Source organism: Lemur catta, chromosome 2, assembly GCF_020740605.2.
Source record: "Lemur catta isolate mLemCat1 chromosome 2, mLemCat1.pri, whole genome shotgun sequence".
NCBI classification, from domain to species: Eukaryota; Metazoa; Chordata; class Mammalia; order Primates; family Lemuridae; genus Lemur; species Lemur catta.
In genome coordinates, this window is record NC_059129.1 from 102,675,274 (window position 1) to 102,691,239 (window position 15,966).

At 40.9% G+C, this 15,966-nt stretch overlaps 1 protein-coding gene across 2 annotated transcripts in view; it reads right to left on the minus strand.

Annotated features, from left to right (window-relative positions):
* The window catches only part of METTL24 (methyltransferase like 24), a 91,539-nt gene that overhangs the window by 46,406 nt on the left and 29,167 nt on the right, over positions 1–15,966 (minus strand). Inside the window, exons 2-3 of one of the 2 annotated variants that reach the window (XM_045544175.1) lie at positions 14,540–14,638; positions 7,970–8,109 (exon numbers count right to left, since the gene is read on the minus strand). In XM_045544175.1, the coding sequence (XP_045400131.1) occupies positions 7,970–8,109; positions 14,540–14,638 (239 nt within the window). Of the gene's footprint in view, positions 1–4,376; positions 4,458–7,969; positions 8,110–14,539; positions 14,639–15,966 lie in introns of those variants that run through there. The other variant, XM_045544176.1, reaches the window with a different exon arrangement.

The window sequence follows — 15,966 nt, forward strand, 5'->3', positions numbered from 1 at the left end:
AATGTGAAGAATTTCTTCCTCTGAATGTTCAGAATATTGTTTACAAGAAAACATTCTCCATTCTAAAACACATATATGTATTTTAATCAAGACCTCAAAAAACAACCGTAATTAAATTAGCTACACAAAGTTCTACTTTTTTTTGGTAAAGTACTTTATTATATATTGGTATGTTTTCAATTTAAACTAGTTGCTTATAATTGTAAAATAAATACACATGGAAAAACTCAAATTGTAGGAAGTGTATATAAAATGAAAAGAAAAGGTTTTCTACCACTACAATGTTTAGCCACTAATTTCCAGAGATAACCATGGTTAGCAGTTTTCTGTGTATCTTTCCAGAAATTTTCTATTTGCATACAAGTGTTCTCTGTTATAAATATCATAAGCAAACATATACACACATAAGTTAATCATTAAATAGTGGGGAACTATTTTGTATAATACATTAGATAACATGAAACTATTTGCAATTTGTAATTTTTTGATTAACTTATGTTACTTTTACTCAATCTATTTAATCTTAATATATAAATATGTACTATATTGGAAAGTAATAAACTATATTCATTTAACCAATGTCTATAATTCTTAATTTATTTGAAATACTTCTTTAAGCTCAGTTTAAATTAGTAAAGTTTGTGGCAGGTGTAAAAAGCAAGAGCAGGAATAGCTATAGCATGCATAGGTGTTACAAAACACGGCCCAAAGTGCTAAAACCAGGAGTCAAATCCAATTTAGGTGGTTCCAAATCATGCACTCTCTATACTATACCTTACTGCGATGAACGCAGGACACAGGATCATAGAAGGAATATTTGTGATCTCAGGTCTAGGGAACTGTCAGTTACTTGATTAGACAGTAAATCTCCATGAAGAAAAAGCCTGTGTCAATTTTTCCCATTTCTGAATCCTCAATGCTGAGTAGATGAATGACAACAGACAGACCTATAAAATGCTGCCCTAAGTGGAAGAAAACTATTAGGTAGAGTTTGGAATTCCCAGGATATCCAGTACGATATCCAGTATCCAAATGTAGCCTGTAGTGGGCTACATTTCATTCATTTGTTCATGTATATAAATAAATATTTATAGAGCACTTTATATGTGCAAGGCACTCTACTGGACACCAGGGAGTAACAGATAAATTAAACATGGTCCTTGGTCTGAAGAAGTTCACAAAGCAGTAATGAAGAAAGATTTTTGAACAAATAACCATAATAAAATGACAACCATTATTTATAGCAAAAATGTATTTAGTCTATCAGGAGACCATTTTCTGCTGTTCTTTAACTGGAAAGAGAATTCATTGTAGAAAATTTTACTTGATAGAAATATTTTATTTAATGTTTATTTCATGAAGCAAGGAATATAGATCACAGGGCTCTCATCTCAAGGTCTGAGATGACTGTCCCATTTCTGCCACTCCATCTGTATTCCAGCCATTGGGAATGGTAAGAGGAGAAGTGATGGTCTCACTTTTTCCTCTTGGGGGTGTGGCCTAGAAGTTGCACATATCACTTCCACTCATATCCTACTGCTCAATGATAGTCATATGGCCCCTTATAGCTACACCAAAGGCTGAGGAATTCAGCCATCAGCAAGTGGCCATGTGCCCTGCTAACCTCAGGGGTTCTGTTACCAAAGAAAAAAGGGGAGAATGAATATTGAGGGACAATTAGTCCCAGCTACAATCCATTGCTGAAATAGTTAAGCAGTTAATACGTATAAGCCTTTGAATGAAGGCTCATACTGCAACCTCTCCCTCCCTATGGAGGAGATAAAATTATATAACCATGCTTTTAAATATTATTCTATATATGTTAATGCTGGGGTTTGAGATCACAACAAATTTGTCAGCATAGAAGGACTACCAAATCTGAGAGTTGTTGAGGAAATAGATAAAGGGAGATTTATAGGGCTAAATCCAAACGTAATAGAATAACAGAGTAGCCATCTTGGCTCTTTTTCTCTGACAGCTCGGAGAAAAACAACCAGGACCCCTGCATGTGGTTGTGTGGGTTGTGCACTGAACAACTTTAGGAGGTGCCATTCACATTATAATTACCATAATGATGATTTTCTAGCAGATGGCAATAAAGGTTCTTGAGGGAAGGGTGCCTTTTCCTGAGTTGCACAAAGGTGTTCTTTGGACTAGTTGTGGGTGGTGTTGACAACCACATGCCTTCTAATGCTGCTGAAGGGTAGAAGGGATGAATTATGGCACTATTTCAAGCCCTTGGTTCTCAAAATATTTCTGAGAGTATTAAGGTAAGTGGCTTTTATGCTCCTCAGGAATCAAAAACTCTGAGCATAAGCACATGAAAGATGCTCAAGATCATTAGCCAGTAGGGAAATACAAATCAAAATCACAGTGAGATACCACTTCACATCCACTAGGATGGCTATAATCAAAATGACCAATAATAACAAGTGTCAGCAAGGATGTGGAGAAATTGGAAGCCTCATAGATTACTGGTGGGGAAGTAAAATGGTACAGACCCAAGAGAAATGAAAACATATGTCCACATGAAATCTTGTATATGAATGTTCATGGCAACATTGTTCATAATAACCAAAAAGTGGAAACAACCCAAATGTCCATCAACTGATGAGTAGATAAATAAAATGTGGTATATCCTTACTACAGTCCACACAATGGAATATTATTCACCCATAAAAAAGAATGGAGTACTGACACATGTTACAATGTGGATGAACCTTGAAAACATTATGCTAAGTCAAAGAAGCCAGTCACAAAGCTCACGTATTGTATGCTTCTATGTGTACGAAATGTCCAGAATAGGCCAATCTATAGACACAGAAAGTAGAGTAGTGGGCACCTAAGGCTGGGTGCTGGGGGCTTGGTGGAAGAGGATTGGAGAGAAATTGAGAGTGACTGCTACTGGGTACAGGGCTTCCTTTTGAGGTAATGAAAATACTCTAAAATTGACCATAGTGACTAAAAACCATTGAACTGTGTGTTTTAAAGGGGTGAATTGTGTGGTGTGTGAATTATATCTCAATAAGCTGCTTAAAAAGCTAAATCTAAATAAGTAAACTCAGAGCAGATACAGGGAGCGTTTTTAACCCTCCCTGCTGAAGGCGGAGGGTTGGAAGAGGTAAGACAATTAGTGGCTCCCCGGGAGTTTCAGCACTCCATTCTCCAACCCAGCAGGAACCAGAGAATCTGGCCAAATGACTATCTAGACCTGCAAACTGCCAACTACTAGAGGGAAAGAAACAGGTTTTTAAAAGCATAAATGACACAACAGTGGATAAAAACTATTTTATGATTATTAATTTTCATTATGTAACATTGCATGAAATACCAAGATTTCATCTAAAACATGTATTCTCAACAGGGACACTTACCACTCCCACAGGTACAAAATGAATTTTGGGGGCAAAAATATCTTTCTTCTTTTTACATACAAAGCACAGATATGCACACTTTACGTAAACAGATATACAGTATATCTATGGTATTAAAGGTATTAAAATTACATGGAGAGGGTGATTAGGGGGGAAATGCCTAAAGAGAGACCTTGGGGTCCATGAATTTCTGATTCCTCATTCACATACACTATACTAACACCCTTCCTCCTGTGTTCAGCTGTTATAAGATGAAAACATTTAGCTCTGAAGCTCACTCATTCTTCTGAAAATGCTCATGGTAACCAAAAGTCCCAGATTTTCTGTATAAAATATTGGCTCTTGTTACCTAACCATGTGTCACTTATAAAATCTTCTGCTTATGCTGAGAATTTATGACTTGAAACCAAAAGGCACAACCTACCAACCTACCTAAAAAAGAGATGAAAAATATTTGCCGATGTATTATACCTTCTCAAGTCTTTCCCTCCTTTCCCTCTCCTACCCCTAAAATACAATCTTTGACATAAAAAGTAAAATAGGTGATTTTTCTCCTTTCACTTTATCTACCACCCTCAACCCTCACCTTCCCACCACCGCCCCACCACTATATATACAAGAAAACTTGCAGGGCAGGCCCCATCTGAAGTCACAAGGCAGATGATATCATCCAACCCACAGCCTCGGCTTATTTCTCTTCTCTATCCCCTTCTCCCTAATATATACCTTTCCTCAGTGCCTTACTTTATCTTAATTGATCTAGCCTACTTCATTTCAAAACTGAAAAGGATCTGATTTTCATTTTCAACTGAACATTATATGGAGTGCACTCTTTCAGACAAATGCCTTTTACATTAACTGTGGAATAAAAAGCTTTGACTCCCAGCTCTTGCTCCTCATTTCAGGAGTACCACTTCTGGCCAGGGGCTCCCTCTTCCCTGAGCATCAACTGAGATGTTGTCAGCCAGCAAGCTATTAATAATTGCCCCCCAGGCAATTTACCTGAGCAGGAGGATGATAGTCTGGGTCCTGGATCCTTAACAACAGTGAAATCAGCATAATCACCGGCAATCCAAGGCATCCTTTTTTAGGCATCAGAAATATTTTCTTTAGTCTCAGTTTTCAATTAAGCACTTTCATGTTTTTAATCAAATATTGGCCCTTATAATCTATTCATTTCTTTTCCCAGTGGAATTCAGATGTTCTTCTGTACATCTGAAGTACATTCAGATGTTCTTTCTGCTCTGTACAAAGTTGATTTTGAATAGTAAACATTTAAATGAAAATGAGAAACTTCTTTTGGGAAATGTCTGTTCATGTCCTTTGCCCACTTTTTAATGGGATTATTTGTTTTGTTGCTGTTGAGTTGTTTGAGTTCCTTGTACATTCTGGATATTAGTCCTTTGTCAGATGAGTAATTTACAGATATTTTCTCCCATTCAACAGGTTATCTCTTCACTCTGTTGGCTGTTTCCTTTGCCGTGCAGAAGCTTCTAAGTTTAATATAGTCCCACTTGTCTATTTTTGTTTTGAATAAGTACATGAAAAAATTCTCAACATTGCTAATCATCAAGGAAATGCAAATCAAAACCACAATGAGATATCATTTACCCCAGTTAGAATGGTCATTATTAAAAAGACAAAATAACAGATGCTGGTGGGGATGAGGAGAAAAGGGAACTCACATACTGTTGCTGGGAATGTAAATTAGTACAGCCTGCCGCTATGAAAAATGGTATGGAGATGTCTCAAAAAACTAAAAATAGAACTAATTGAAATTGCAATTCCACTACTGGGTATATATCCAAAAGAAAAGAAATCAGTATCTCAAAGGGATTCCTGCATCCCCATGTTTATTACAGCACTATTCACAACGGCAAAGATATAGAATCAACCTAAGTGTCCATTAATGGATGAATAAATAAAGAAAATATGGCATATACACAATGGAATACTATTTAGCCTTTAAAAAGAATGAAATCCTAACATTCACAGCAACATGGATGGAACTGGAGGTCATTATGTTAAATGAAATAAGCCATCCATGTTACATGCACATATGGAAATAACTTTCATCAGAAATCAGTCAGGTGGGAGGGAGGAGGAGGGGATGGGCAAATTCACACCTAATGGGTACAATGACTCAAACAGTACAAAAGCAATTTATGTAACCAAAATGTTCGTACCCCAGTTATATTCTGAAATTTAAATAAATAAATAAATAATAAAAATAAAAACAGAAATAAGCCAGGCACAGAATGACAAATATTGCATGTCCTTACTCTTATGTGGGAGCTAAGAAAGTTGAGGTAGAGAGTAGAAAGACAGATACTAGAGAATGGGAAGGGGGGAGGGAGAGGATAGGTTGGTTAATGAGTACAAACATACAGTTAGATAGAAGGAATAATAGCACAGTAGGGTGACTAAGGGTAACAGCAATGTGTTGTATATTTCAAAGTAGCTAGAACAGAGGTTTTGAAATGTCCCCATCACATAGAAATGATAAATGTTCAAGGTGATGGATATCCTAAATACCCTGACATGATCATTACACATTCTATGCATGTAACAAAATAACACACGTAGCTCATAAATATGTAAAATATTATGCATCAATAAAAATGTTTTTAAATGATAAACTACTTTTTTACATGCAATAATATGAACTCTTACTGCAGAACTATCTTATCTAACAGCTCTGAAGTACAAGGAAAGCAAAAAGGAATTTAAAAATGTTCCCCAAAGCTTTCCAAGTTTTATTTTATTCAGTTATATGCTTTAAATTAAATTATTCCAGGGTGTAAAATATTAAGTAAAATATAAAGGCACTTTGGAGCAAGAAAATAGGACCAAGCTGAGATTTCCAATTTGCATGTGGTACTATGCAATTATTTTTATGACCCACTTTCATACATTTTTAATGCGACATAAAATAAACTCTGCTGTCACAACTTCCCATCCTTCCTACAATCTCGAAGCATAGCTGGTGGCCTCCCAGAAAAAGAGTTCTGTTCTAATCAACTGTCGGAGCATCTCATCTTCAAATTCACAGCCTCCACATCTAGAGCAAAGCATAACCAGCTTCCCTCCCTAGTCTTCTCCTTTCAAGCAATCCTTTAATAGCGGATACGTGTTAAGGCCCTACTGTGTGCAAGCTCCACCGATATATACCATTGCTCTTCATTTAACCCACATAAAAATGTTCCCACTATCTTTATTTATTTATTTATTTATTTATTTATTTATTTTTTTATTTTTTTGAGACAGAGTCTTGCTCTGTTCCCCGGGCTAGAGTGAGTGCCATGGCGTCAGCCTAGCTCACAGCAACCTCACACTCCTGGGCTCAAGCAATCCTCCTGCCTCAGCCTCCCGAGTAGCTGGGACTACAGGCATGCGCCACCATGCCCGGCTAATTTTTTCTATATAGATTTTTAGCTGTCCAAATCATTTCTTTCTATTTTTAGTAGAGACGGGGTCTCACTCTTGCTCAGGCTGGTCTCGAACTCCTGAGCTTGAGCGATCCACCCGCCTCGGCCTCCCAGAGTGCTAGGATTACAGGCGTGAGCCACCGCGTCCGGCCTCCCACTATCTTTAAATTCTTATTTGAATCTTTTTTAAAAAATCCACAATGACTAGTAACTTTTGTTTGCTTATAGTTTGACAACAATGGTGATCCCTTCGGCCCCTAACCCTGACCACCTATGATTATGGCTGGTGGTTATCATACCTGGCCCTGAATGTAGACTGTAGAGGTGGTAAAGCCGACAGGTGAGGAACAAGCATGTGACACTCCTTGGGGTCCCCAGTACTGTTTGTAAAGGACTTCAGTGGTCTAGCCTGAGAACCTACATTACTTCTGCAAAGAGTCTAGGGAACAGGGTGTTCCAAACAAAACACAATTTCCTCCTGCCCTTTTTTTGGAAACATTTATCATTTGTAAGTTCAGGCCTGTTTATATAAGTACTGGTATATTTAATGAAATAGTCTCATTAGTTTATATTCATTCTTTACAAAACGCTCTCTAAATCTATTTGTACATTCAGGTCATTTTCAACCTGAATAACTGAATATCAATTTTTTCCAAATAGTTTTGACAAAGTCACATGGTTTTCATAAGAGTTCCCTTGCTTTTTATAAAAAAAAAATGTAAAACTACACATAGATTTATCATTGATACAAAACATAAAAATCAACAGTGGTCATTGCTTGTCTTGGGTCACTCCTAATTGTGTATAAAATTTCTAACATCCTTTTTTTTCTGGCTGTGCTCATTAATATTCTTCTCTCTCATTACAATAAGAATGCTCTTAGTATCATTGGTTTCACCAAGAGGATCATCTTCATGCTGAGAACTGGAGCTGCCAACTTACTACCAGCAGAATGCGGGTGGGGGGAAGTAGCTCTGGCCAAGGAGGCATCTGTTATCTGCACATTCCTGCAGATGCACAACAAAGAGATCAGTCTGAAACAATGTCAGGATGCAAAGCACAGCACCTGTTATACGCTGCAACCATTCCTAACCTTGTGTTGCTGAAGAAGCCTCGGCTGCCTAAAGGAAAGTCTGTGTTTTCTTCTGCTGTGAAAAATGTACTCACCCCAAAGAGTAGAGGCGGCACTGCTTGCTGTGGATTTGATGAGCTAGGCCAAACCTGTCATCAAGACACACCGACCAGGGCTTCTGTGCAGGGCTGGCATCAGGAGCCAGGTTGTCTGTATTCATGTGATCACATGCAATCTGTAAGGATTGGAAATCAATGTGAATAATTTAAAACCCTGGATGATAAATGGCAGGTAGGGACTTAGTGCTTCCCCAGCCCCTGAAAACCATAATAGGAGAGTCATATCCTTCTCCACAGCTAACTACGACGCCCCTCCCCAGGGGACCACAAGACTGCTATAAAATGTTTGGAGGGATTTCAATTACCAGATAATAAGTAACCTCATGGAGACCATATGCAGGCTTGAAGGGAAGTTAAGAGCAGCTGCAGCCATGTGCACAGGGTATACGAGAGAGAACAAATCAGGGGCAAAGACAGGAGGGAGGAGGGGTCAGAACTGCTTTGCAGAGGTGTGTTGGTCTTAGAGGATGAAGAGAAGTTGACCAAGAGGCTCAGACCCAGGGCGTCCCAGACACAGAGGACAGTGCTCACAAAGCACAGACGCCTTTGCTACCCACAGTGGCCCTACTACAAGATGTGAGATACAATCACAGGCATAGATCTCAGAAGGATACTCACAAGATTATCTCTTCCTTATTTCAGGCAGATAAGGTGGGGCCACTAAGGTCCACAAAGGTGGCAGATGTTATCCAAAGTAAACAGCTGATCATGGGTCAAGTGAAATTAATAGGCAGTCCCTGCTGATAAGGCAGTGTTCTTTGTGACTTATTGCTCTAATGAGCTTCCTCCTGAGGAAGGAGGCCAAGAGCCCCAGGCAGGAGGCACTTCCTGAGCTAACCAAAGCACTTCTCTTAACTCATCCATCAAAATTAGATAAGAAAACCAAAGAGAATGTATATCTAAGTCAAACAGAAGCAAGTCTCTAATTTCAACTGCACATTAAGCAAATACACTCCATAAGCAATTCTGACTTGTGTTTGAAGCTGGTGCATTTTGCACGGCTGAGGCTGCGGGAACCAGAGAAAGTAAGTTCTGTGGCATTTACCTTACTGAGCAACAGTATTTCCCTGAATCCCTCAAAACTCTCACAGTCATCATGATGCTCCATGAATGCAGCAGCTCTTGCTAGCACATCACTGATGAAAGACCACTCCAGATGTTTTGAGGTTCATTGCTTTCACTCATTGGAAAACACAACAGCAAGCAATATTCTTCTTAAGCAGACATCCTAGGCTTGCCTAATCCTTTCATTTAACTGACTTGCCAAAATTTTAATCTAAGAAGAGGATATTATGAAGAGCCTGTTCAACTACTAATACATCTGCATCTGCATTACTCTTGCTAAAACCTAGGGCTGGCCTGGCAAAATCATCCCGGCACTATTTATCAGTGACAATGAGAGACTCTTCTGCTAGGATTTGAACATCTTAGAGGAAAGCAGAAAAAGTGAAAACCTTATATATCCTTTTCCTTTAACCAGTATCTTTCTACTTCTCTATCCCCAACCATTGTTTAAAGGGAAAAATAATAACAGAAAATGGAATGAATCTTTTCTCAAGCAACTACTACAGAATACATTTATTAGCTGGGTGCACCAGCATGTTATTTTGTATAATTCATCTCCTACTATTCTCCCACAGATAAATGGAAATTACATCTCTGCCTGCCCACCTCCCACTCCCCACCCACCCACTCAAGGGAAGAGAAGTTGCTAATCTAATTAGTCAGAGCTCAGAGTGTTCACTGGGCCTGTTCCACTAGTGGGCAGATTACTGTGCCTTAAATATCAGCACTTTCCCTAGCATTCTGCTCCATGAGCCTCCAGCAGGAAGTTACTTAGTCCAGGGCAGTTCTGTGGGCCTCCAGGGCATGCCTGGACCTCAGAAGTCTGAGCCATTTGCTCCAGGGAAGCTTCCCAGGGTGTATTTATGGAAGTGGTAAATGATTCCCATTACTATTGTTCTTTGTGTGCCCTTCTCCCTGAGAACCTCCATGTGATAGATCAGGATATGGATGCTCACCAGTCCTTGTTCATAATTCCCTCCTAGTACCACCCAAACCTACTCTCGCCTTTTTCACAGTGTTTCTCAAGGTGTGGTCCACCTGCAACACAATCACCGGGGAGATACTTAAAATGCAGATTCCTGGCTCCCACTCCAGATCTTCAAAAGCACACTCTTCGAGGCTGACATTTGGGAACATGCATTTTAATAAGCTTCCCTAGGTGATTCTTATGCATGTGGCCCTGTGAGTTTACTGCAGGCCTTTTGTAAAGCCCCAGGCAAAATGTTCCAGCCTGGTCATACCTGTGCCTTAGCAAATTAAGAGAAGAAGCTATTCTTGGGACAGAGTTTCAGATAGAAAACAGCAGGCCCTCTGACCCTACCCCTAATACTGCGGTCTTCAACCCCCGGGCCTGAGCTCCGCACCACCCCCACCCACACCCATGACACTCCCACCCCACCCCGGGTCCCTGGAAAAACTATCTTCCATGAAACCAGTCCCTGGTGCCAAAAAGTTGGGGACCACTGCTTGAAAGAGGTTGGCACCAACAACTAGCCAGAGGCCTCCAAAAACCAGGTAAATATTAAGGGCCAAGAGTCAGGGCTTGGAGTCCAGCCACTCCTCCTTTGCTAAAGTCAAGGACTAGGGCTTTCTTCTCTTCCACTTTAAGCATTTCTAATTATTCTATGGATTTCATCTTGCACAGATATATCCCTACTGGAGAGACACTTTTTTCCACTCAGTCTCTCTGACAATGTTCCCCCTTCCTCTCTAAGCTCAAAAATAAAACACAGAGTTATTCAGTTTTAACCATTTATTAACCATCTCATTGATAGCCATTAGCTTTTGAAAACAACTAAAAGTCCTCCATAAAAATTCTGCCTCTAAAAATTAATTAAATATTGATTTTTTTCAAACTTTCTAGTTAAGATTTATGACCAGGGCTTCAATAAACTCTCTTGTAAGCAAAATAAGTGAGAGTAGTAACTTCTAGCTAAGCTCTAACTCAACTAATTATGTTCTCTGTCTAATTCCCCTTGTAATTTTAGCCATATAATGCAAATTAGGTCTGGACAAAGGAAAATAAACTCCAGGAAAAAAATGCTTTCTGAAATGTTTTTTAGTTATTGGACCTAAAGGGATCTAACTTATTTTTGTTTCATTTGTATCCCAAAAGCTTGCATAGCATTTCTGCCAAGCCATAAGTAGAATCTGGCAAAAGGAACCCTTAAAATTTTGGAACTTTTGGCAAGAATTACTTTAATGATCAACTGTATATTTATACCGTACCATTACTTTTGAAAGGTTCAAGGGCAGAAGTGTATTTTTATTGTTTTTATCCTGCGGGGTGTGTGTGTGTGTGTGTGTGTGTGTGTGTGTGTGTGTGTGTGTGTGTGTAGCAGTAAATATAATAGATATTATCATTGTAAAGCTGTAGTCCAAATCTTCAGAGCCTGGGTTCTTCGGTTATTCTGACAAATAGACAGATGTGCAGATAACTAGGTAGATGGCTGGATGGATGGAAGGGTGGATGGATGAACAAACAGAAAAATAGGCTTTTAAATATTTATTTTCCTTTTTAAAACAGCCACCGTTGCTTAGATTAATTTTGTACTGTGAGGCATGCTTCCTGGAGGCATATGGTTTGGGGGTTGACATAAAAAGCTGGATCTGGAGCTTTCCCTTTAGAACAGAGCGCTGTGTTTATGATTTAACCCTTTCGTGTCAGTGGCAGACAGTGTATCATCAACTGCAGAACTTTGCCGTGCATCATGGTGTTTCACGTTAGAAAAAACAATAGCACCTAACTAACCTGAGCTTGATGTTCTGCACACTCTACCCAAATACCATTTCCTCTGGTCTGGTGTTTCACTAAGAAATGCCTAGCCCCAACCATGCCTCCAAGGTCACTACGATGGACACGTCCAAGGGTACCACACCCACTGCTCTCTATTGCCAGGCTGTCCCATGCCCCGTGCCTCTGTTCCCAAGCTGCCTCAGCCTAGAAACCCTTCCTCACCCATCTGTACACCCCCTGTTAGAGAACACATAATTCTCGCACCCTTGCTATTTACCAGTGTGTGGGAGTGTTTTATCCAGGTTTGATTTCCCAGTGGCCAGCACAGTGCCAGCCACAAAGCAGGTGCTCAGCAAATACCTGCTGAATTGAGGAATGAATAAATCGATGAACATGTCAAATGCTGGGCTTTGCTGTACAGGCTTGAATACAGATTTGAGAGACATAATTTTTTTTATATTTTAAAAAGTAGCATAAGAGAATGGGGGTGGAATTCACTTTAATAACTTCAGAGGTTTTATTTTTTTCCTTGCCCATTATGACTCACTTCTGCTAACTGTGAAAATTTTAGGTAACAATGACTCTAATGTTCTGCCAGTTTTGTAGGCTTTCATTGTCAAGATGAGTTCTAAATGAGGCATAAGCCACAAAAGCCTCCAAAAAGCTGTACATTACATGGAGAAGGGGAGGGAGCATTTGGTTGGTAAAAGATTGTGATTAAGAACCACATAGTGTCATCTTTGGTGGCTCCCACCGGCTGGCCTCCTAGTAACCCGGAAGTACATCAAAGCATGGTACCATACTTGGATAAAATGGCTCCTGATTATAAAACCATTGTGAGGTTTGAAACTTTATCGCATTCTTTCTGGAGGACAAAAATCCTTCTAGAGAGCTTCAACAACCCATTCTCTACTATTGCACTCATCAAGCTGAATAATAACTATACATCCATTTATCTGCCTTCAGAACTAGTTTGTTAGAATCTTGAGGGCAGAGACCATATGCCCCAGGCCTAGCACGGTTCCTGGCCATGTGTGGGCTCTCAAAAATACTTGGTTAATAACAATTCTTTACTACTCTGTGCACAGTACAAGCACACAGAACTGGAAGGGATCAACCTTAGGACCTTCAAAATAATTTGATACAATCTATTCTATTTCAGGATCCAAAGGAGAGCCAGAGACACCAAGTAAATTGCCCAGGTTTACAACATCACATCGTAGGATGCTTCTGGGTTTTTTTTTTTTTTTTTTTTTTTTTAGAGTTTTTCTCCTCTCAGCCCATAGCATGGGGAAAGATCCAAGAGGGGTCTGAAATGGCCATTTCATGCCTCAAGAGCCTCTTCTAAGTAAATATGCCTTTTATAAGTTACAGAAAGTTAATGTGAAATATATATAAAATGGAATTTAGACGCTTGCACTAGGTAAATTTATTTTGTAGGGGTGGGGGACAAGCCCATAGTTCTCAAATTCAACTCATAAATTTAACACCTCTTGTTTTTCTCTGGGGCCTTTAAGGGCTTTTTATAGTCAACAGTTAAGAGGTCCAGATTCTTATCCTTCATGTAAAACCAAACTGTAAAATTAAAATTTCAGTATTTTAATTAAGTCTGCATAAGTCTGCCAAATTAATTTGCAGCAGCAAAATAAGATAAAATGATGTGCGGCACAGGGACCAATTCATCCCATCACTCATAATTAATTCAATAAGCTTTTACTTCCATGTTTGGGTGACAAATATTAAAATCCATATGATTGTCTGACTACATCATAAGCGACATGGGACTTTCTTTTACCCCTAAACTAGCCTCCTGAAGATTTAGAAATATATTCTCTCCCATGGATGAGCGAGGTTGGGGAAGAAAAGTAGGATGGCAAAAGCCCAGGCTGGAGGGAGATGAAAAGAATCTAGCACTCCCCCCAAACACCCCCAGCCCCACTGCACAGCTCACAGGCAGTCTGAACTCCTAATTTGCTAGCACCTCTCAGTGCAGGGCTGTTTCCCTGGGGCCTTGATTTTCTCTTCTGTCTCTCTGTCCCCCGGGATCAGGCAACTTGAGAATGGAACCTCCTGATTAACGTGTCAAGAGCCATAGACTCTCCTTAATGGACAGTCTCTTTGCCTGCTTGGGGCACTGGCTCAGCCTGCAGCTGGGCAGGAGCTGCCACAGTGTGTTAAGTCACTAATAAAGGCCGGTGCTCAGTAATGATTTAAACGGCTCTAAGGACAGAGAGCCTTTGGATTCATTAACTCCTCAGCACACTGCCTGCAAAGTCTCCTCTGCTCTCTTGCCTAGCACGTCCCTGGCTGCCAAGCATCTGTGGCAGAAGAGTGAAAAGGCAAATTCCTCCAAATACAAAATGGAACTTGAACCTCCAGATGATGGTTTTGTTTTGTGACACACTTGACTGCCTACTCACAGGGACCAATCTGTCGCTTCAAATGGTTTTCCAAAACAATTTTCTAAAGCGGATCTTTAGAACACTATGGGATGAATCATTAAAACATTTCAGGTTGATGATACTCCTGGAAGGAAGAAGATGCCCGAGCAAATGGAAGGCATCTTATCTGCCTCCAGTGAGTGGATGAATTTAGGCAGCAATGCTCGGAAATCACAGCCCTATCAAGTCCCTATCAGGAGTCACTGAGACCCTCCCCAGCCCCTCACTGACAAATCCTTCTTTCAAAGGGCCAATCCGAATCTTTTACATTATTCTCAAACCCACGTGAGCCTGCAACACAACCTGGGTGGTGCTGATGTATCTCAGGAACCTCCAGGCTTCTTCATCCAGGGACTGAGCAGGGCCTGCCCAAGGCTGGAGACGGATCTGCCACCTGGGACCCTGCGGGAGACACACAACACGGGCAGCGTCAGGAACTAGAAGCGTGGTGGGCAAGGGAAGGAGGAAGAGTGTGAGGTGGGGGCGAGGCTGCTTTAGCTGTCAGCAAAACAAACACATGTGCACACAGGCTCAAGGAGCTCTCAGGGAGCTGCTGTCATTAAGGCCACATCAGTCACAGGGAGACAAACGAGTCCCGAGACAGCCAGATCCCAGGTTAAGCATGAGATTGCACAGGCCCCGGGGACTGTCTGACTCTGCACTTGTGATCAAAGGCAAACTCCACTCAACCCCATCGGGCTCTCCCTTAACCGTGGCTTTATATGACATGATGCCGCCCTCTCATTCAGAAAAAAAAACTCCTTTATCTACTACAGTTTCCCAAAGCTTGGAGCTTTAAGAATATGTGCCTCCCCACTTATCAGTGGGAGATAAATAATGTGTGCACACGGACAGAGAGTGGAATGACAGATACTGGAGACTCTGAAGGGTGGAAGGCTGGGGGTTATGGGTGCAATGTACATTATTTGGGTGAGGGATATAATAAAAGCCCAGACTTCACCATTACACAACACATCCATGTAACAAAATTGCACTTGTAACCCTTAAAGTTATACAATTAAAAAAGAAAGAAAGAAAGAACTTTGGGGGGAAAAAAGAACATGTGTCTTCTTACAGGCCAGTTTTGTTGGTTGCAGCACCATGATCCTGGAGGCTCGTCTGTGTGGAGAAAAAATGCTCAGGGCCCTCAATTATCCTCCTAAGCACAGGGTGATGGGGTAACGCCACCTGGCTGCAGGGCGAGGACCCAGAGCTGTCACCACCAGAGCTGGGGAGAGTGGTTTTCCAACACTGTGAGGCAGCCTCCACCTTTTAGCAGGGGGCAGGAGGAGCCCCCATGAGCAGAAGGGTTAGGATGACCCCTTAGCCTCGTTTTGCAGCAAGGATGAATGGATGAAGGGTTGGGGGAAGGCAGTGGTCTGGAAGAAGCAAAAATGGGAACCCCTCCCATGAAAAGGAGGCACTGGCTGGAGCCCAGAGCTCCCCACCTACAGCTGTCACCACCTGGAGAGCTCCAGAAAATTCCCTCTGATTCCAAGGGAAGGGGAGGGGAGAGAGCTCAGCATGCAGCGTGGGAAGGGCTGGGGGCAGGAGAAGCTCTAGCAGCTGCCTGGGTAGATGTCTAGCATCAGGAAGGATTTGGGGTGTCACAGCACAAGGGATCCTGGTTAGGATGGGTCCCTAAACCCCCTCTCATGGTGAGAAAGGGGCAGGGGAGAGTTCTGGGGACAAGATAAAGGGAACATTCATGTATACACATTGTTCTCTAG